Source organism: Miniopterus schreibersii (assembly GCF_964146895.1).
Source record: "Miniopterus schreibersii genome assembly, chromosome: 8".
NCBI classification, from domain to species: Eukaryota; Metazoa; Chordata; class Mammalia; order Chiroptera; family Miniopteridae; genus Miniopterus; species Miniopterus schreibersii.
This window is the reverse complement of record NC_138109.1, coordinates 3263804-3286315: the sequence shown is the minus strand read 5'-3', so window position 1 is coordinate 3286315 and position 22512 is coordinate 3263804. Positions and strand designations below refer to the sequence as shown.

The window sequence follows — 22512 nt, the reverse complement described above, 5'->3', positions numbered from 1 at the left end:
TGCCTTAGAAAGGACTTCATAAGCAGCACCGATGGTGAACAGAGGTGGGGATGACTAGTACCCCATTTTCTAGATGGGGAAACTGAGGCCCGAGGAAGTGAGGTGCAGACACAGGGCTCCCCCACCGGATCGGAGCCTCCTCGTGGGCATGGACCGTGTCAGTTTCTTGCCCGCCCGCACGGCGAATGCCCTCAGCGTTACATTCGCTTTAAGGACAGTTACAATGTATCAGGGAGCGAAGTTCCGGTCCCAGGGCCCCCCACCCGCGCTCCTGCCCTCTCCCGGCCAGTGACTGGGACTGCAGCCCTTCCCCGAGGCTGTCGCAGGGGTGTCCGAAGGGGGCCGAGGGAGACGCAGACTGGGGTGCCAGCCCCTAGATGCGCTCGCTCACTTGGGGCCTTCGAAGACCTGGGTTCAGGCCTGTCCCTTCCGACCCCTGGGGCACTGGCCGTCTTGCTGACCGTCGCTTTCTCCAGGAATGACCGTGCTGGGGACGCACGGAGCAGCCCGAGAGGGCTCGCAGCGGGGCAGCGCGCTGCTCCCCGAGGCGTTGGGGCGAGTCCGGGCGCCTCGCGGGGGCCGGGGGCGGGGCGCGGGCGGGGCGCGGGCGGCCCGGGGCGGGGCGAGCGGCGGGCCCTCGCCGCCCGGAAGGAGCGGGAGGAGGAGCCGCGCCGCGGAGAGTCGTTCCCACGTGAGGCTCCGCGGCCGGATTCCTCGCGTGCGGCGGCGGCGGACGGCCCGGCGCCCGGCCGGACAGAGAGCCCTGGTCCGGCGCGCGCGGGCGGGCGGCCGGGCGGCGGCGGCGGAGCGCGGCTGCGCCCCGATGCGGCGGCGGCCCCGGGGGCTGTGAGCCCGGCGCCCGCCGTCGGAGACCCCGCGCCGCCTCGGGCAGCGCCCCCCGGGCACGCGGCATGCGGGCGGCCGACGCGGGCACCTGGGAGCGCGTCCGGCAGCTCGCGGCGCAGGGCGAGCCGGCGCCTTCCTGCGGGCCCGGGCCCGGGGCGGGGGCCGGGCCGGCGCGCCCCGCGGGACCGACCGCTTACGAGCAGTGCGCGGACGCCGCAGGGCCCACCGATCGGCCCCGCGCCCGGCCGCCCTTGGTTCCAGCGGATGGCGACCGCGGCCAGCCGGGTAGGTGCGCGCTGGCGGGGCGGGCGGGGCGGCCGCGGGCCGGGGAGCGGCGGGGCCGGGCGCGCGGGGGCGCTGCCGACCGGGATCGGGGAGCCGCTGGTGGCAAAGTTCTCGCCGTGCGCGGAGCCCGGAGCGCGCGGCCGGGCGCGGGCCGAGAGGCGCGGGGCCTCGGAGTTAGTTCTTCAGCGTGGGGGCGGGGATCTCGGCCACGGCTTTCCCGCCGGCCCCCCTCCCCCACCCGCACCCCCACCCCCACCCCCACCCGAGGGCCGCAGAGGGAGGTCGAGGCCACACCAGTCGGGGCGGGGCGGCACCTGGAGACCTGGCCCAGGGCGGGACCCAGCGCCAGCAATTGGAAAAGGGGCCAGCCCCGCGGGAGGTATGGGCGGCCCCTGGAACCCACTTGGTAGCCCCATAAAGTGCCAGGAGAGCCCTGCTTTACCGAGAGGAAAAGTAGTGATTTGCATTGGCTGGGAGCGAAGAGATTTCGCAGGCACTGGAAGGGCTAACGCGGAAAGAGGAACGGCAGCGGCGAGGCGCCTGCAGTGGTCTCCTGTGTATCGCTGGCTAATCCGCCCCGAGCGGATCAAGGCGTTTTAGTGGTAAAATACCCCGAGTGGGTGCGCTCCTTCCGTTCTGTTCTGGTCTCAGCTGGTCCCCCAGTAACACCCCCACCCCACCCGCAAGTTATGTCATGGGTGGGGGAATCCCTGGATCCCCTTGTCTCTAGGGTAGGAGGAAATTTAGCTGGAAGATGAAGGGCTCCCTGGAGGAGGGAGGGCCTGTCATCAGCAGTTTGGAAGTCTGAAGTTTCCTTTTCCCAGGAAAAATCCGAGGGGAGCATGAATAATCATGCCTTAGTTCTTGAACAGCTATTGTGTTCCCGTGATTTGCATGCAGGGTCTCCTTGAATCTTATCACAGCTCTGAGAATGAGGCTCTGTTATCTCCATGGAGTGGACAGAAGAAAAGCCTCAGGTTAATCAACTTTCCCCAAGTCCCACAGACCTAAACCTCAGTGCTGGGATTTCTAGTTTTGTCTTTCATTTGACACCAGGCAGCAGTTATACCATCTGGGAAACACGCGGCTTATTTACCTAATAATTCTTTTTTTTTTCCTACAAGGAAAAAAAAAAAAAGCTAGCAGCAAGGGCCCCTAATTCCAGGCTGCCTGTTGGTCTCCCCAGGGGATGGAATCCTGGGGGCCGTGGTTCCAGCCACAGGAACTGGGACTGCCGGCCAGCCGGCTCTAATTGGCTGAGGTGCCGCTGGTGTCCTGGAGCAACTGAGATCTTGGGTCACCGTGGGTCTAGAAGAGGAGCCTGAGCCTGGCAGGAGCTTGAGTCCCCGGATGTTGGGCCTTGGGACTGAGCCCGCCAAAGACAGTCCCACCCCTTCCCCAGCTGCGTGGGACAGTTAGAGGCCAGGAGTTGGTGTAAAACATCATAGATGCAAAGAAGCAGCACCTGGGAGAGCTTGGGCACGTTGCTTGATCTTTTGGAGACTCAGTTTATGGAAATAACAGTGTCGACTAATGTTTGGATCGTTCAAAGCTGGTGTCTTCACAGCGCCTTGCCTAGGGCATAGTTGATGCTTAACGAATTGGTTGCCAGCTGCACTTGCGGGGCGCCCGTCAGCACCCCCATTGACTCAGTTTTCCCCTAGGATGGGATCCTGTCTGCCCCATCTCCGCCCTCCCGAACTGTGTGGAGATGACTTTGGTCTGATCTGTAAAATACTTGAATGATCCAAGGTCAGTGGAGGTGGTTATTATGTAAACATTTTAAAGATGGCTGGGCGGAGAGACAGCTGTTTACTTTGTGTCTATTATGTGCTTCATAATAATCATAACCTGATGACATGGTGTCTCCCAGAGCACGCGTCTCCGGGGTGGTGGGTGTTCCGATGGCCCTCGTGTCACCCCGTAGGGCAGAGGCAGGGCAGATCTCCTTGCCTGACTCAGGCGACATCACCGGCCAGCAGCGAAACCAGAAAGTTTGGGGTTCTCTCCGCCTCACCACCCTTCACCCTCTGCTAGTCTGGTTCTTAAAAGCCTAGTGAAGTTGCTGAGAACTTCCATGGTGTCCGGGCCTTGAGGACACCCCGTCTCAAGCCACTGGCTGTCAGAGGGGATTTCACCTGGGAGGTAAACGGGAGCTCTTCTGGCTTGTTGTTACCAGCTGAAATTATTTGCTGAAGTAAACATTTGGGCCAGGCAGCGAGGTGACGCGCCCCGGGACCTCAGCACGCCAGTCCCCAGCTGAGCGCGGTGCTCGGCTTCTGGAGCTGAGGGAGCGCCCTGTTGGATGGCAGAGCTCGGTGTGGGCAAGGGGAGAGGGGCAGGAGATGCTAGATTGGAGGGGTGGAGGACTGGACATCTTGGCATCACTCACAGGGTGTGTCGTCCTTAGATCAGCAGGGTGACCGGCCTTGTGCTGGTGACAGCTCAGGCCTCCAGGGTGGGGCTCCTTCCAGGGGAGGGAACTGTTCTTTGCACACAGACTGGGGACTAGAGCAGGAGATGGAGACATTAGATGCTTGTTCCGTCGGCACCGATTCTGCCGAGATACTCGATAACTCTGTTTCCCGCTGGGGGCTGTGGGACTAACTCTGTCTGAAGGGGGACCTTTCAGGGGAACCATCCCGAGCCCGAGCAGAGCGAGTCAGGTGCTCACTGAGGGCTCTTGAGCCGAGAAGGTGAATTGTGAATTGTTCCGTCTGGTTGTCCATTCATTCGGCCGAATCTCTTGAGCATCTATTTCTGCCGGGGGGTGTTGTAGCTGCCTGGGATGTGGCAGCGAAGGATCAGCCACAGCCCGTGTTTCCATGGAGCTTATGTTCCGTGGGAGGAGATTTCCAGTAGGCAAATACGCTCGGGATGTGTCAGGGGGTGGTAAGCGCCGTGCAGAAAGGTAAGGCCAGGTAAGGGGTTAGCGTGATGGGAGTGGGTGCTGTGCAGAATCTAGGTAGGTGGGCAGAGAGAGAGCGAGGTGCATGGGTGCTGGGTCCCTAAGGCCAGAGGGTGTTGCCAATCAGCTCAATGTACCCAGTCGCTGTTGAAAAGTTCCTGGTAAGTTAGTATCTTTGTAGACTGGGCACTTGATCTGTCCATACCTGAGGCCCTCCTAGACTTCAGCCCAGTTCAGATGCCCTGCCTCATTCAGCTCTTCCCTTAACCACCAGTTTAAAAGGCCCCAGGACCCCGGAGCCACTTGGACCCTCTGCCTTTTTTATTAGTCATTTGGGTCCTTAACTCCTCTTGCGCGCACCCCACCCCTTCAAGTGCAGGGAGGAGGGGACCAGGCCTTTGTTTATCTGTGTGTTTAGCTCCCGGTGTGGTGCCCTCCTGAGCCAGGCGTGGAGCGAACCGAACTCTGAGCTTTGTCTTAGCCAGCAGCCGCAGGAGGAGGCGCGGCTGCTAATCCCACCTACCTGTGGGGAACCCGGTGCTCAGGAAAATTTAGTGACTGCCCAGGATCCCACAGTAGGTGTCTCAGCCCAGACTTGGCCCCAGATTGCAGACCTCTCAGCACAGTGTGGGGAGACCTGGTACCGATAGTAAGAAAGTAGACCTACGTTAAGTTTCCAGTCTGGGTTTTTTTTTAATTTTTTTTTTTTTAAATCATCACCTGAGGATATGGTTTATGTGGTTTTTTATTGATTTTTAGGGAGAGTGGAAGGAAGGAGGGGAGGGGAGAGAGAGAGAAACATTGATCGGTTGCTTCCTGTCCGTGCCCTGACCAGGAATCAAATCCACAACCTTTTGGCGAACAGGACATGCTCCAGCCGCACTAGCCGCCCGGCCAGGGCTCTTTAAATTTTTATCTTTTATAGGAAGGTCTGTTCTCTCCTTGACATTCCCTGTTTTAAGCAACTCAGGTATTCGCTATCTTTGTGATTCAGCAGTAGGGTCGGTCAGCTTGGCCTTATCCTGAAGAATTTCTGCTGGGTTAGAGGTGAGATTAAATCTCCGCTTGGAGTTGGATGCTCTTAGGAAACCACCCACTGGCTCCCTGAGGATTCAGGGTGGGCTTCCCTGGCTAATGGGTGGGACCAAGACAGTGGGGGGGGGGGGGGTTGGCTATCCTGGACAATTAGGAGTGAAAGTTTTTGCTCTCTAAAGAAATACAGATTGGTTATCGGGAGGTCTCCTGTGGCCCAGCAGCCTCCCCACCCTGTGTAACTGCTCAGGGAGATGGGCCGAACCTTCCTCTGCCAGGGCAGGGGGCACACCATAGCGGGTACCGGGCCCCAGCTTTGCAATCAGACACCCTGGTTTCAATTCGCCAGCTCTGTTCCTTACTAGCTATGGTTTCCCAAGCAAGGTATTTAACATCCTGAGCCTCAGTGTGCCCGTCTATAAAATGGAATCATATTACCCACCTGAGCGCTGTTGGGCAGGAACCCGTGGCATCCTTCATCCCCATGGTGCCAATGCTACCTCTGCCGTAAGAGGGAGGCGGAGTGTCCATGTACCCAGAATCCACAGAACTTGAATGAGTGTGGGTGTGTGAATTTTTTTATTTTTTTTTTAATTTCCAAGTTTGAAATAATGGGGATTCGATGATGAGACAGGTGATTCTGAAGGATGGCTAGCGATTTATTCGGCCTTCAGAGCCATCAGGAAATGTGTGTAAAGGTTACCATGCACCCTTTATGTTCTTTCCAGTGTTCCCGTTGAGTTCGCGGGACAGTTTGCTGGGACCTGCAGCCATTCTGGAGAAAGGGGAGTTTCATTCGCTCTCAGTCATTTCAAGGGCCCCCGGGTGCACTGGCTTAAGGAAACCAGCAGACTCGACCCTGGAGATAGCCTTCCCATGCCCAGCACGGCCAGCTGACAAAAGGGGACAGTCGGGAACATGGGCAGGGGCACAGAGTTCAGCCCCAGCAGATAAACACGCCCAGCGTATCGGTGAAGCTGCCCAGAGCGATCGCCGTGGGGCCGGTGTTTGCAGTGAGTCGCTGAGGGCCGCGAACCCTCCAGGGAGGGTGGCAGGCCGTGGTCACGAGGTGTGTGCGTGCCCGCGTGTGGAGTTATTTGCATGTAAGTGCATTCGTGTTGAGCGTGTCAGATGAGCGCCTGTCGGGGAGGGGAAACGTCAGGATCGCCCCCTGTTCCCAGGGACACCCCCCTCCGGGACCTGGGCAGCAGTCACCATGAGGGTGGGGACTTCAGGCTTTATCTCGTCTGCTGTTTGGATCCCTTCAAGAGAGGACAGTTAGAGGACCCTGGTCCTGGCAGTTCCTCGGAGCCCTCGCCGAGTGGCATTAGCCCAATAGGTGCCGCCGCGGCCCCCAAATTGGGAGAAATTCGCAGGCGGAAGGGCATGGCAGGTAGGTGAGTCCACCTGGAGCCCTCGCCCAGGCCTGGGTGGTGCTGAGCCTGGGCTCAGGAGCAGGGGCCCGTGGGGTCAGTGGGGGTGACCCTCGGAGCTCTCCTGGGTTCACGCGCTGGGCCTCGGGACCGTGTGAGGGAACACCCACTGCCTGGAGGCAGATCTGCAGGGGCTGACGGCCTCCGCTTTTGTTGCTGCGCAGATTTGCAGGCTGGCTTAGGCTCCCAGCTAGTTCGGGCTGTAACTTTATCACCGGCATTGAGTGTGCGGTACCTTTTAATTGTACCCAAGCTGCAGGAAGCTCTCCCTGGGGGTGGGGAGAGCTCAGAACCACAGCTGCCAGCTCCCTCCCCCAGGCACAGCTCCACCCCCCTGCTGAGCTCCTAACTTTGAGGGCAGGGAAGGATGTGTGTCTCCCTTCCATAAGGTCCCATGATTGAGGAACCACAGAGAAGGACCAGCCGGGAACCCAGCATTTGTTTCTTACGATCTTATTGATCTCTCTTCACCCTGTAAGATGCCCATCTTCCAGGCGACGTGGTTGAGGCTCAGAGAGGCCACACAGGTTGTAGAAGTAACCACTCCAGGCAGCCCTGCCGCCTGCCCCAGGACTGTTGCATCTTCTCCCTGCAATTTCTGTCATCAGGTGATCCCCCCAAGGGCCACCGGGATACTGGGCGGAGGCTGTGATCCCGGGAGTCGGGGGAGTCTCTCGCTGGCCTCTTTGGCACACTGGCCTGCCATCAGCCAGAGGCAGCTGGGAGTGAGGGCCTCTGGGGCCTACACTGCTCTCCCGGCTCTGGGAGACTGTCCCCCACCCGCCCCTCTGCCCCAGCCAGAATCAGAGGGGCCAGCTGGCCCCTGACAGGTCCAACCCTGACCGTTTGGGAACCTAGAACACAGAGTCCTGAGAGGGAGACCTTAGCAGCGATGGGGGCAACTCACTCCCTCTACAGGGGAAGAAACGGGCCCAGAGAGAGGAAGGGCCAAATGCTGTCATCAGGGTGGTTTCCGGGGTCAGAGTGAAAACGAAAGGCACATGGATGCCTTAGCCAAACAGCAAGTTTTCTCCCTTCACCCTTTCCCTGACTCCCCCAGACTCGGCCACAGGGGCCTGGCTGCTTCTCGGTGTGTAGATCCTCGGGCTTCACCTCCATTCTGACTGCAGGGCTGGGAAGGGCCCAGGAATCTGCATTTTTATCAAGTGCCCCTGGTGATTTTTGAGACAGAGGTTCCACAGCCCAGACTTTGGAAACCTCGGCCGTTTGCCTTTCTGGGATTGGGCTGATTTTAAAGTAAGAAATTAGGGAGGCCCTAGACGCTTTACCCCCTGCGCCCCGACCTCTCCTCAGCGGCATCCTTCCCCCCCACAGGTGTCCCCAGCGGACAGTAGGTATCTGACACCCTAGTTAAGCCCCACCCTGCGTCTCCTAATCCAGTCTCCACCCGCCTTCTCTGGGCTCACGGTCTCAGAGTCTGTCAGGAGGAGGCCTGTGCGTCTGTCCTGTGATCAGCATGAGCAGCGGTGAGCACGCAGCCGAGTGCGGCCTTGTCTGCCAGAAGCCCACGCCTTCCGAGAGCCCGCATTCCTTCTTCCCTTGCTCCTGGGGGCGCCAGGCGCTGGGCTGGCTGGGCGCTGAGGGGCAGAGACCGCGCCCTTGACCTAGGTTCGTGCAGACTCTTTGGACTTGGCACCAGCCGCCCCCCCCCCCCGCAGGGCCTGCTCTTGCAGGCTCCCCGCCCCCCCCGCCCGCTCCGATGCCTTTCGCTGTCGCCTGAGTGGCTCCTCTGGGCTCCCTCCGGCTTCTCACGGTCCGCATGGGGGTGGCGTGGTCTCTCACTTTCTATGCTGTGGGCTTTCTCACTCCTCTGGGTGGGAAGCCAGGGGCCTGGGTAGTGGGGGTGGGAAGGCTCTGCCTGGCTCTCCCCCTGCGTGGGAGACCTGCAGAGCCCGCTCCCGGGGGTCGGGTTCGAATGCAGATTCCAAGGGCCCACGCCTTCCGAGAGCCCTCAGAAATTGTCTCTGTAGATCCAGGGTGGAGTCAGGGACCCTGCACTTTTTTTTCTGATTTTTTTTTTTTTAAATAAGTTTTTATTGATTTTAGAGAGAGAGGAAGGGAGAGGGAGAGAGAGAAACATCGATGAGAAATAAACATCAACATCGATCAGCTGCCTCCTGCACGCCCCCCGCTGGGGACTGAGCCAGAAACCCAGGCCTGTGCCCTGACCGGGAATCTAACCGGCAACCTCTTGGTGCGGGGTCGACACTCAACCACTGAGCCGTACCCGGCTGGGCCCCTTTTTTTTTTTTAAATTGTGGCAAAACACACATGACATAAATGTAACCATTTTTAGGTGCACAAGTCAGTGCCATTAAATATATTCACAATGTATGCATCCAGCACCACTGTCAGTTTCCAGGACTTCTTTATCACCCCAAACTGAGGATGTCCCCAGTGAAGGATCATTCCCCAGCCCGTCTGCCTCTGTGCGTTGGCCGGTTTGAGGTGCCTCATAGCCGTGGAGTCCCACGGGACTTACAGGGCTCTGCGCTTTCAAAGTGCTGTCCTGTCCACCCCTCTCCTCTGCGGATGGTCCTGGGGCCACTGTCCAGATCCCCCACCCACCATATGTGTCGCCTTAAGGCACAGCCACCTTGCAGGTGTCCCGGGAAGCTGTGGGGAAGAAATCAGTTCAGTGGGTGTTTTTCCTGTGATTAAAACCAGTATGTTGTTGATGCCTCTGGTAGCAAGATGCATTAAACCTGTCATTTTTGTTTGGGTGATTTGTCTGATGTAGCTTTTTTTCGAAGGGGAATGGCTCGGGCTTTTGTTAGTTTGGTTTCCGTAGCATGCTGTGGCTGCGAAGCAGAAGGAGCACTCAGGGCCCTGGGGCTCTACCTTGGGCGGGCGGGCAGTGATGCCCAGAGGTGCGGGGAGACAGCGTTCCTGCTGAGTGTGCCCTGCAGGGCCTGGGGGAGGATTGTCAGCCCTAGGGTGCTGATGGGGGCTTAGACCAGCATCCCATCCAAGTGCCCAGTTTTCCCATCTGGCCGCCAGGTACCGGCAGGGTTGGGGGCAGAGAGAGGCTGGACCAGGTGGGCCTGTGACTTTGTAGCCCCAGACTGTAGCCACCTGCACACCCTGAGTATCCCCTGTTGCCTGTCAGCTTCAGGCATCTGCCCGAGGCTGCCGGTCATCACTGATCCCGGGGCGGGCCTTCCTCCATCCCCCCGGCCTTTGCCGGGCGGCCCTCTGCGGCGTCTCCTGGCCCGGGTGGGCCTGCCCTGGGACTTGCCCTCCTTCCCTCAGCACCAGCCCTCGCCTTCCTGAGCTTCCCCGGGGCCCTTCTGGCTGCACTCGCCGCCCACCAGGAGCGAAGCTCGCACCCCGATGTTCCCTCTGCGGGAACAGGCTGTCCTCTCGGTTCTGGGCAGACGAGGAGCCGCCCTCCCAGGCGGGCGCAGGGGGTCTTTAGGTGTGGGGTAGAAACGTCTCCCCTGGTGGAGCCTCTCCTCTCTCTTGCACCCCAGGAAAGACCCAGGAGGAGCCCCTCTGCAGAAGGGGAAATGGAGGCACACAAAACGTGATCTCTCCGGGCCAGAGTTGTCCACTAGAACGTGATGCGACGTTGGAAACATATATCTGTGCTGTCCGCTGACCTACAGTGTAGTTAGTGTGACCAAAGGACTGAATTTCAAATTGGATTTAAGTGTAGGAGGCCACGCGTGGCCAGTGGCTGCCGTCCCAGGCGGTGCAGCTGGCTCTGGCTCAGACATGACATACAGGTGTCCCTGGCCCCTCGCAGCCCTGAGGCGGGGATGCTGGCCGCTCCTCTGTGCCCCTGAGGCCGCCAGCTTCTCCGCGTGGCCCCTGGAGCGCCTGTGTCAGAATCGCTCGGGAACCTGTTGTTGTGGTTTTTAAGTCCCGAGACCCCCAACAGACCTGAGCAGTCGAAAATATATGGGGAGTGGGCCCAGGAACCTGCATTTTAAATACGTTCCCTCCACCCCCAGGTGATTCTGACCCAGGGCCTCCAGCACCGTCCGTCTTTACTCCTGTGGGTCTCCAGCCCCCAGGGGCCCGTCGGTGTCCATGTGCCTTTGCCCGCCTCCCGCAGCGCATGAGCCAGGCCAGTGGTTCTCAAGATGAGGTGCGGGGACCAGCAGCAGCGGCCTCGGGAGAACTTGTCAGAGAAGCAGATTCTCCGCCCTGTGCAGCAGTGTGTTAGCAAGCCACCCGAGGCCGTGCTGGTGGGGCGACCGCCGAAGCCGGCCGCTGAGCACAGCCCTTCCGGGAACTCCTTCCACTTAAATTTCCCCCCAAATCCTTTCTGTCTTCTCCCTCTCCCCCTCCCCTTCCCCTGTACCCTGGTCTGTCCTCTTACCAGCTGCCAGGACCCTGTCCCGCCCAGTGACCGCTGGGTGTGTTGCCTCTCACGAGGGCCTTCAGGGATCCTGGCCTTACCCACGGGGCGGCCGTGACGGGGATGTTACAGGAGAGGCGAGCCCAGCAGCGGCCAGCAGCACCCCTTCCCCCCCTCGTCCCTCCCGGCGTCCCAGGTGGTGGCCGTCTGCTCACCCCGGGGCCGCAATCTCAGAAGAGCAGAGGGCCAGATGGCGCCCTTTCCCTGGGGCCCCCCGGCCCTCTCTCGGGGATGGGGCCTCTGCTGCGTCCCCTGGCGTCCACCAGCCCAGAGGGAGTGGGCCCGGCCCACAGCTGTGCTCCGCAGGCAGCACTTGCCTGTCCCCGGTCATCCCGGTGAGTGGAGACAGCGGGGGAGGGGAGGCCAGCTCATCAGGCCTTGCCCACTGGGGGCCTTCCCCGAGCCTGTCACTCCCCTCTGAACCTGTTTCCTGTTCTGTGAGATGAGATCCATGGTGCCAGCCCCACTCAGCCCACGGATCTGTGGTTGCTTTGCACAAGCCATGGACCTGGGCCTGCTTTGCACACTTCAAGGCACCTTGCGGATGGGGTGGTACCGTCAGTGGTCTTGTTCCCTCTGGGATGCTGGTGAGGGCAGACCTGTGCCTAGGGAACTCATCCCTGTTTGCCTGCAGCGCCCCTGGGCACCTCTGCCTCCTGGTGCTCACATTCTGCGGAGGCCTGCTCTGCCAGAGCCCTTACCTGATATCAGAAGGATGTTCTCTCTCAGCCCCTCCCCAGATCCAGCAGGGCTCCCTTTGCATTCCCTGCAGGTGGTGAGCACCTGCTCGAGCCTGCATTTGGTGCTGGGAACCACACAGCGACACCCCCTCTTCTGACTCCTGTTGCTGGGCTCGGGGTGTCCTCAGTGTCCCATGAACCAGCCACCTGCCTCCTTCTCACCTGCCACCGTCTTCTCCCCACCAGGATTATCTTTCCATCTAGAACTAAGTGCCACCCTGTCCTGGGCCCCAGCCCCTCCTCAAAGCCTCTCTTGCTCAGCCCCTCCCCTCGGCATTTGTCCTTTCGAGGCCCTGGGTGCATGTCATGTGGACACACTGTAGCCGAGACCGGGTCCTGCGTGAGTGTTTCTTGAGTTACCCTGGGTACCCCTCCTGACCCGTAACCTCTGCAGGGGCAGGGACCGTGGGGCGCTATACATCTGTCCCCCTTGGGACCTCAGGAGGAACCCTGTCTGTCTGGTCTGTAGACTCACTTTTCGATGAGCCTCACCTGGCAGGCAGCACAGCACCTGGAGAACACCTGCAGCCCCACCAGTAACTGGAGGGGTCAGTGAATATACCCTGGTTCCCTTCTGGAATTTAGAACCTGCCCAGAGATAGAGGCAGGAGAGAGCAGGTGGAGAGTGTGACCTTGGAGCTGCCCATGGGCTCCCTCGACATCGTCGCCCCCTCCCCCCCGCACTCCACCTGTTCTCAGACCAGACAGCCACAGGCCTGGGTGAAAACCTGGAGAAAATGCACAGGCCAGGCTGGGCTGGGCCCTTGTGGAGCGGGAGGGTCTTGGGGCAATTCTGCAAACTCCAGCCAGAGGCCAGGTGGGGCGAGTTCTGCACCGGTGTCCCTGATGGCTGGCGGTTTTCTGCTGCTCTCGGCCTTAGCATGTTAAAGTTAACAGAGGTCATAGGAGGGTTCAGGGACTGTCCCGTTCACCCTGCGAGGCAGCGAGGCATGGTAACCGTCCTTCAGGGTGGCATCTGAGGTTCAGAGAGGCCCGTGCTTAGTGCTCAATAGCTGTTTATTTCATGGAAAAACTAACTTTGTATTGTTTGTACTTCCCACTTTCCTACGTCCTGCCCAGACAGCCGTGTAGTTACAGGACTATTTGATTTGCAAATGTTAGAAACACAACTGGAACTGACTCTTAAAAAAGGAAATTAATAGCTCCTGGTAGCTGAAATGATCAGAGGTAGGGCTAGCCTCAGGCATGGCTGCATCCAGGGGCTCAGATAATGTCATCTCCCAGCTCCCCTGTCATCTGTTTGGGTGGCAAAAATGACCTAACGAGCCTGAGTAACCATTACCTTCCTAGGATTCCAGTGTAGAGAGCACGCTTCATCCCCAGGATATCCAGCAGAAATCCCAGGGCTGATTCTCATTGGCTTAGCTTTAATCATGTGACAGCTCTGAACCAATCACTTGGTCCAAGAGCATGGAATGCATTGCTCGGCCAGGCCCAGGTCGTGTGCCCTTCCCTGGAAAAGGTGGTGAACCTCCAGTGTGCTACGCCGGCTGAAAGTGGTTTTTTTTTCCCCAAAGGAAAGTCAGGGAGAATGTTCATCGCTGGGAATGGGGGCTGGGGGACAGACCCAGGAGCTGTGGTGATGATTCCTGCAGCAGCTGTGAGTTTGTGCACCTAGTGGTGTAGGACTCAAAGGAAAGCCTCAGATGTGGACCTGGTCGGCTAATTATTTTGCAGATTTTCTTGAGCCCCTGGTACGGGCCAGGCCCTGTTCTAGATCCCTATGGAGGAGCTCAGTCTTCTAATTGTTCGGTCTTTCTCCCCTTTGCCACCTCTCAGGTTCCCCTGCACACTCCTGGTCATAAGTAATTGCGACCCTTCCTTTCTCTCCCATCCCTCTGTTTATGCTTCGTGTATCACACCTGCCCCTGGTGGCTTGGTGGCTTCCTGGCCATGGGGCCTGGGTGGGGTTGATTTGAGCACCTCCACCCCAGCGTGCCTGCCGCCTCCGGGGACACATAAGTGTGTGCTGTGGCCAGCCCTGGTATTGCTGAGCACACCGAGGTCAGCCGCTGGCAGCCACTGGTGCTCGGGCACTTCAGACAGCAGCTGGCTCCTCTCCACCTTCCCGTCTGGAGTCAGAATTTCTGGCTGCATCTGGAGCTTGTCCATCTCCTTGGAAATCACGGATTGATCCCCCTAGATATGTCCTGAGTCCATCTCCAGCCTTCTCCCAGCAGGGCAGGGAGTGGGTAGCCCGGGAAGGCAAGAATTTTGCAAAAGGGTGCAGCTGGCTTGCCTCTGTGCCTGAGGTTGTTTAGGGCATAGGTGCTGGCTCCCCATTTCCTTTGGTATCAGCCCCAGGGAGGAAAGTGAGCTCTCACATTGAGACAAGTGCCTGGACCCAGTCCTCTGAGTGAGGGGACATTGGAGACCAGATATCAAATGCTCAAGGCCATGGAGCCAGACCGCCTGGGGGCAGATCGTTCCAAGCTGCTTAACCCCTCAGCCTCGGTTACTTCATCTGTAGATTGGGAAGCTATCCCTATTTAGTAGGAGTTTTGTAGAAATTAAATGAGTCTATGCATGTGCTTAGCACTGTGCTTGACATATAGTAGGTGCTCAGTAAACATCGCTTATATTAGCTAGACCCCAAAACCGGTGCTGCCGTGATATGAGGCGACCAGAGAGATGCCCAAGTTGGGCAAACCCAGGTTAATGATCCGTAGGAGGTGAAGTCCTTGCGGCGAGGTGAGGTCTTGTCAGGAGAGGTTTTTGGAGAGGGCATCTGGCAGGGCTCCGCTCTCCACTCAGGTGGGCGTCAGGCAGCACTTTGTCCCCGTGCCCACACCGGGGCTCTCGGCCGCACTGCTTAATCTTCCTGAGCCTCCGGTTGCTTGTCTTCTGAAGTGGGAATGATGGAGCCCACCCTGCGGGGCTTGGTAGCACCTAGCGGGTGCTTAATAAGTGGAGCGACTGGTTTGTTAATAAGCATCTTAAACGGATCGTGTGTCGTGAAACGATGCTGATCAGCGTGAGGTCTGCGTTGGTGTCGGCAGTGCAGGAAGCGCCTTCCCGTAGGGCGGGATTGTGTGCTTTGAGGGCGTGTGCCCACCGCGAGCTTTTCTGCCTGTTGGGTACTGGGAGTCTTGGCCGTGGCTGGGCTTTGTTCTTCTTGGCATTCGGGCAGGGCCTGGGCACTGTGCTGGGCAGGAAGTAAGTGGGGCACAGGGGAGGGGGCACACAGGCTGTGCTTAGCCCCGGAGCCACAGGGAGCATGTGGTGGCCTTGGGGAAGTCCTAGGGCTCCATCCCCTTCACAGCCTCAGGATGCCTGGCTCTGTGGCATTGGCTGAGCCTTTGCCAGCCTGGCCGTCCCCCAGGGAGGGCCCTGCCTCCTGCTGCAGCGATCCCAGCCGGGGAAGCTCAGGTCAAAGGAGGGCTTGTTTTAAGATTACAACAGGCAACCTAAAGAAGGTCAGTGCCAGCCACGTAGGGTCGGGACAGGAGCACTGGGAGCCTGCGGCCATGCCCTCTCCCTCCCTCCTATTTCCACTCTAGGACTCTCCTTCGCTTTTGCTCCTGTGCCAGTGGCCCCTTGGCCTTGCATATAACCCCTTAACCAATCTCCTCAGTGCCTGGGAGACAGGGAAGCTGCTTGGGCCCTGCCTAGCCAGTGGTTTGGCAGAACCTGGGTCAGGCGACCGCCCTGGCGCAGTCGGCTGCACCTGTAAGAGCGGGCAGGGTACCTCGGTGGACGGAGCTGCTTCCTTCCAGGGACTGTGGGAGAGGAGTTGCTTAGGGGACGTGGGGCAGGGAAGACTAATTGCCTCATAATGTCCAGGACAGGTGCTCCTCCCCAGCTTGCATGCCTTCCGGGACGGGAACTCACTTCCTCTCCAGGCAGCCCCTACAGCTTTTTATTCATTTTAGGCATTCACTCACCTTTAGATTGAGCCAAAACTCCATCTCATTGCAGCACCCACCCTCTGGCTCGTGTCCTGCCATTTGAGGGCCTTACACACTAAATCTGCTTCCTCAACATAACTCCTCTGACAAGAGACGACAGCCAGCCACCGTGGCTTCCTGCGCCAGCTGTGTTTCCCCAGGTGCCTTTCCTCCAGCCTGGCCTGAGCAGACTGTGCTGGGAGGACCGGAGGACAGGGCGTCTTGCTTTGAGCCACCCAGCTTGACCACGGGGAGCCCTTGTCCCCCACGGAGAGCCCTTTGTGAGGGTGGTCAGAGCTGCCGGAGCCAAGAATCTTCCCTTGCGCATCCAAGGAGAGAATGTTCCCCAGACTGAGCTGTGTGTCCCGGGCCCTCCTGATGTTTGTTTAAGAGGACTCCTCAGGAGCCCGAAGGCATCCGGAGGCCCTCCTGGGAAGAGGCGGGGAGAGAGGGAGCTAGAAACTCCACAGCACGCTTTTAGGGCAGGTGGGGCGGGCGTGGTAGCCTGGGCCAGGACAGGGCTCTGGAGCTAGGACTCCATTCCCTGTTTTTGCAGCCCCTCCCTGCACCACACAGCTCTTAGGCCAAAAGGAACCCAAAGACATTCAGTGACAAGCTCACACAGTCCTCTTGGAGCCCATAAGCGGCGTCCGTGGCCAAATAAACAGCACTCACCTTTTGGCAAGAGGGTCCCGTGAACATGTGCGTGCAGCCAAGAGCTTACAGAAGGAGATGGAGAGAAAGAATACATTCAGTGCTGGCCGGTTGAAAAGGAGATTGAGTTTCTCTGCCTGGGAATGTTGGAGGCCGCCGCCTACCTTTGGTTGGGGGTTTGTTTGTGTGTGTTTTTCCCCACGACTCCCCCAAAAGTAGCTTCTTGCAGGTGTGCATGCAGAGAAAATGGTAATTTGGAAGATTTATAGCTTTCCCCAGAGAGCAGGGGCAGGAACAATTTCCTGGGCGGCGGGGTTACCGTGGCTTAATCGTCACGATTACCCAAAGGATCGTAGCTGCAAACTCGTGTGCTGAGCCCACGCTAGCCGCTCGCCTGCTGTCCCCCTGGCCTCTGGCCTCCTGGGTTGGGGCTGCGTCGCCCAAGGCCTCACGGCTGAAGGATAACCAGAGCTGGCACTGCAGGGGGTTTTTTGTTTCTTTGTGGGGTTTTGTTTCTTTGTGTTTTTTGTTTTTGGATTCCTGGAATGTCTGCAGCTATGTACCACCTACGGCTGGAGAAGGAGCCACCTCCCCGGCCCGGCTGGCGATCCGCCCGCAGGTCCTGAGGGACGTGGCAGCAAGCCCGCGGGACACGGGGCCTTTTCTCGTTAGGAGTCCAGTTAGAGCGCGGACACCTGCTCCCTGTTAGGACACTTCTCCCACACTTTCTGCTGCTTTGCCCAACCGCGGACGCAGGTTTTAAGCACCCGCGGACTGCGGGGAGGGTGCGTGTGGCTTTACATCACCCGTCCGCCGGCCCTGTGTGCCCCGTCCCACGTGCCTGTCCTCTGTCTCCCTCCAGTAGCCACGAGCGACCATCGTATCTCAGATGTATCAGGAAAGGATCCCAGCCTAAGGCCCGGTGTTCCAGGTTTGAGGTTGGTGGACTCCGGAGAAGAGAGAGGAAAGATCTAGAAGCTCAGCCGAGGAGAGCAGAGCAGGGGGACGACCTAGGAAAATAAAACGCGTAGGCCGACAAAGAGCCTTGGACCGGCTCCAAACCGTTCCCGTCGGCATCTCTGCCGACACGGACGCTGTGGCCACCAAACCGGGCACCTGCTGTCCTTCCTTGGTGACCCTCCTGGTTGTGTGTGCGTGGGGCGGAGGGCGGGTGGTAGGAGAGGTTGGAAGGAAAAGCGTGTGTGGTGTTGAGGCACCTGTATCCAGGTGTCCCGGAGAGTGCGGTGCCTGATCCAAGGCACCCTTTGCCCCGGGCTTGTGCCCTGGGCTGAATTCAGCCCAACAGATGCTTCTTGGGCTCCGCGCCTGGGTCAGGGCCACGCTTGGTGCCGGGGCACGTGATACGTGACGTGGCTCCTGCCAGGAGGTGCTCCAGAAAAACCAGGAGGGATGCTGTCCTGTGCAAGAGATTTCCTTGTCTGGGTTGGCAGGGGCACTCAGTGACAAATACTGGAGGAATACTGGTCTGTATTCCTCCAAGGAAAACAGCCCGGGGGCCGTCACCATTGCTGAAATCTGCACCATTCCTTTGCCCGCCTACTTGTTTTTTGGGGTTTTGTGTTTTGTTTTTGTAATCCTCACCTGAGGGTATTTTTTCCATTGCTTTTCAGAGAGAGTGGAAGGGGGGAGAGAGGGAGAGAAACATCGATGTGAGAGAGACAAATCCATTGGTTGCCTCCCGCATACACCCCGACCAGGGCCAGGGATCAAGCCTGCAACCCAGGTACGTGCCCTTAACTGGGAATCGAACCCGGGACCCTTCAGTCTGTGGGCCAACGCTCAAACCACTGAGGCACACTGGCCAGGACCCACCTGCTTGTTTTTAGGACCAAGGTGCTGGGACAGGGTCCTGCATTCTGTGGGACTGGGTGTGGGCCTTGCACGGGAATGGGAGCGTGATGCGAGTGCGTGGGAGGGGGGAGGCTCGAGAGCCATGGGGTTTTTTTCAGTTTACATTTTTCGAATAGTTTTCTCCGCTGCTCTCCCAGGAGGCAGCATGCGGGGTGGAATGAGCGTTTGACCTTTGCACAATGTTGGTGGAGGGGGCCAGACAGACAGGAGGCGATTGGTGGCAAGTCGGCGGCAGCTCAAAGCAGGAATTCACATTTCCCTTCTCCCTTTTTCGGTCCATAACCTGGAGCCCGGGAGGAGGGCAGGCTGCAAAATAGAGGGAGCCTCCCGGGCCCGGGCCTCCAGATGAGCCCGTGTGGGGCACTCCCTCGGCGCCCGGCGCCCAGCTGCTGGGAGCCCCGCTCCGCACACCTCTCAGACCCCAGTGTGTTCTACCCGGGGATCCAGGGCCAGGACTGCCAGGCGGGGGTGGACTCAGAAACCCAAGGCAGTGGCTCCCAGGGGAAAGGGGAAGAGAAAGGAACTGGCATATGTGTGGCACTTGGCGTGTGCTGAGCACCGGTCTTTTTTTATTTAATATGTTTTTATTGATTTTAGAGGGAGAGAAAGAAACATCAGTGATGAGAGAGAAACATCGATCGGCTACCTCCCAATCGAGCCGGCAACCTGGGATCGAGCCGGCAACCTGGGCATGTGCCCTGACCGGGAATCGAACCAGTGACCTCCTGGGTCATAGGTCGATGCTCAACCACTGAGCCACACTGGCCAGCTGGGCCCAAGCACTGTTCTTTATGTGTAGTTGCTACATGTGTATAGTCACTCATTGGATTCTCATACAACCCTCTAAGATAGGTACTGTTATTGCCCCATTTTACAGAGGAGCGAGCTGAGGCACAGAGAGGGTAGTAAGCGGCTAGCGCTGAAACTCAGACCGCGTCGCCTCTCAGGCCAGGTGTCCAGCCAGTGCTCTCTCCAGAACCGGACATTAGGGGCGTGGTTTCCTGCAGGGGGCGGAGCTCTGTCCACAGGCAGAGCAGGAACTCGGGGACTCAGGTTTACCCTCCTCACCCCACGGCTCCTCCCCCACAAAAAGTGCCCCACATGTTTTCCTGTGTCTTGATTATATGTTCGGCTCAGAGGCCACGCTGCTGACTCTCGCCGAGTGAAATAAGGGTGTTTTCCTAACCAGTTGTTCATGTTTAGTCCTGATGTTTGCGGCCTGGTGTTTGCAGGGCCGTGGGGTCCCCTTTGGTGTCCTCTGTGGAAGTCTCAGGCTCTGTGACTGCAGAGGCTGCTGGAGACAGGCTGGACCCCCTTGGAACTGTGGGCACCCTGGCCTTCGAACAGACCCGGGGCTAGGAGGGCAGGAATGGACGCAACAGCCCAGAGGCAGGGCTGGGATGGCAAACGAAATAGAAAAGAAAATGTTAAAAGTGGTCAGCTTAGCAATACCAGCCCCAAGCGTGGCCTTCGGCATGTGAAAATGCCATCTTGTTCCGGGCCAGGCAGTGGGCCTGAGTTACGTTGTTAGCATGTTGCACTGGGGGGCCCTGTGGCACAGAACAGCGTCCCAGGAGGAAGTATTGCGGGGCACGAGCCCAGGTGACCGTGGCCCATGACGGCCGTGGTGTGGGCCCTTGGGCCTCCCTTAGTCTTTGGGGTGGCTGGGCACTGCATGGGACATAGGCCCAGCACAGAGAGCGGGCTCTGTCCCTGGAGTGCCCAGCATGGCTCCGGCGTTCCAGCTGCAGGCTGTCGAAGTCCAGTCAGGCTGGGGACCCAGTAGCGTCCCCTGTGACCCAGCCCCTGTGGCCTGGGCCTGCTGTTTCTCAGCCCAAGGTAATTTTTCAATTAACTCGATTGGCTGGAAACCAGGGCACCCTGGGAGTGTGGGAAACTGTCCCAGGCCGGAAGGGCCCTCGCCCCTGCCCCCCGCTGGCCCAGGGCTTGGCCTCCGAGGGAGTATCCAGTTTCATATCAGGACAGCAGAGTGCGATCCCAGCGCCCCTCTGAAAAATCCCAGATGGCGCCTTCTGGGACCCCAGTGGGCTCCGCGCTGGCGGCCAGCCTGCCCTCCCCCGTCCTCCGCGGGCTCCCCCGCCCGCTCCAGCAGCGGCGAGCGCCTCGAACACCATTCTCGTTACTGACTTTACTGCTAAACAATTCAGAGAGGCAGCCCTGCCAGTTTTCATAAGTGAAGCATTTAAAGTATGCAAAGCATATTTTATTTCTTCCTGGGGCAGCTGCTCAGCGGGGCTGGAGAGTAAGCAGGAGTGGGTTAGGGGCGGCTCGGCCTCGGGCGGCTCCCGGCAAGTGACCACGGAGGACTTGGGTGGCTGGAGCCCGAGATGCCCTCTTCCTTTCCCGCCCCCTCCCTGCGGCCAGGCATCCCCTGCGGTGGCACCGGAGCTGCCGTCATTGTTGGCGAGGGTTTCTGTGGTGCCAGCGCGCTCTGCATCTGTAACTGTTACGCACAGAAGGTGATGTTACCTGCGACGTGGAGACCATCGTTATCTCCAGCCCCCGAAAGACAGAGAAGCAACCTGCCGGGGTCAGGCAGCTAAGGGACAGAGCCAGGATCTGGCCCCGGCAGCCTGTCCAGAACTGCTGCTCTTAACCCGTCGCTGTCACCCTCTCCGGGAGGGGAAGGCGAGGGAGTTGGGGGTCATGCCACAGCAGTCCGCCTCTGGTTCCCGCATCGAGACGGTGGGTCCAGGCCTGCCGTTTGTTTGGGCCGCGGTCGGACTTGGTTTAAATTGTTTGGAAAGCCCAGATCCGTTCGTGATGCGGATCTGAAGACGTGGGAATTTCAGGCTCCCCGCCCTCGCGTGATGACGACGTTTAGGGGAGCCTTCGGGCGGGCCCCGTCGCCCACTTCTCTTCGCTGCATAATTGTTTACATCTGCGGGGGCCCTCGGCGGGCCAGACACATTTCGGTGCACTTAACCCCTGAGTTGGCGGACGGGACTGGCTGGGCAGGGTGTCCTACCCAGAGCGTGTTTCCAGCGTGGCTGCCAGGTCCTGGGAGCCAGTGGCCTAGTGGTGGAGGTTGTGGGTTCCAGACACCTTCCTCCGGGCCTCAGTCTGGCTGTCTATAAAATGGGGATAGAAATGTCCTTCTTGTCCCAGTCTTAGGAAGGTGGCTGTCCCTCCAGGAGCTGGACCCGGGAGAACCGCTCTCCTGACAAGCAGACGGGCAGCCTCCACCCTCTCTGTGCGTTCTCGCGGTGGGTGGGGAAGGAAACTGAGCTGTGGGTGTCCTTCTGCTGACTCAGACTCGGGTGGAAAGAAAGCGAGGGCTGGGCTTTCCCTCGGTGTCATGGCCTCTGTCACGGAGGATCCTCCCAGTTTGTGGTGAGCTCTATGCTCACTGCTCGGACGGTCTGGGTCATAAGTTGGTGGGTGTAACTAACACCAGGCCTTTTCCTCTATTTTTCCTCTTTGTGTTTAGGTAATTTTTTCCCTGGGTGGTGAGAAAAGAGGGAGGAGGGATGAGAGGCGAGAGTCACACATGGTGAGAGTGGCAAGGGAAACAGGTGATGCCACCCCAGTGGTCACTTCCCCTCTCTTGGATCGGGCCTTTAGGAGCCAGGCTTTGGGGAGGAGAGAAGCTTGTTGCAAGAGCCAAGGGTGGGGGACCCGGCCGTTTTTACCAAAGTTCAAAGAAGGGCCCAGTTCTATCTCTGTGCTCATTCATCAGGCTCTCTGTCCTGGCATGTAGTTCAAGAAATATGCACAAAACGCTATTTAGGGCTGGGAGCCCTGTCTAGTGTAAAGAACATGAGCTTTGCAATCAGACTTCTGAGTTGGGACCCTGCTGTGCCACCTGACGCAGCCCTGTGACCTTGAACAAGGTCACCTGTCGTGGCCTCCACCTGTGATGTGCGAAATGGAGAAGCTAGCACTGCTCCCGCAGGCTCGGCGCAAGGATTCGGTGGCCAGGGCTCAGTGCCAGACACGTGGTCAGCCCCGAATGGAAGCTCAGGCAAAGGACGGTGGCCCGGTGGCTGTGCCGTTGGCGCTCTCAGACCCCTTTAGGTAGGAGGAGACGACCATAGCAGGTGGCCTTTGTGTTTGTGGGGATGCTGAGTGCCCAGGAAATGGTCCCAGACAGAAGCAGTTTATCGAGATTCTTTTTTAGTTGCAAAGGATAGAAAATGCAACTCATACTGGCTTAAGAATGTATTATCTTGTGTCCAGGGGTCGATCCTTGGCTTCAGGTGTGGTGTGACCCAAGGCACAGGTTTTATCTGAATCCAGCCTTTGTCTCGCTGGTGGCCCCTCGGTGGCCGGGTGGCGGCCAGTCGCTCCAGGCTCCACCGTCCTGGCTCCTGGTCCAAACACTGACTCTGGCCAGATGGGTCACGCACATCCCCACCCCTGAATCACAGGCCTTGATTGTGGGTGGCTCCCCAGAGGGAAAGGGAGGTACTCTGTCGGAAAGACA

The 22512-nt window shown here is 58.9% G+C and overlaps 1 protein-coding gene across 6 annotated transcripts in view; it reads left to right on the top strand.

Annotated features, from left to right (window-relative positions):
• Positions 1 to 22512, top strand: part of KAZN (kazrin, periplakin interacting protein) — a 266984-nt gene that overhangs the window by 164648 nt on the left and 79824 nt on the right. The window contains exon 1 of one of the 6 annotated variants that reach the window (XM_081146243.1): positions 711 to 1131. The exons of 3 other annotated variants lie outside the window; for them this stretch is intronic. In XM_081146243.1, the coding sequence (XP_081002369.1) occupies positions 912 to 1131 (220 nt within the window). In that variant the 5' untranslated portion in view covers positions 711 to 911. Of the gene's footprint in view, positions 1 to 710; positions 1132 to 1555; positions 1734 to 22512 lie in introns of those variants that run through there. 2 more of the 6 variants (XM_081146246.1, XM_081146247.1) reach the window with 2 other exon arrangements.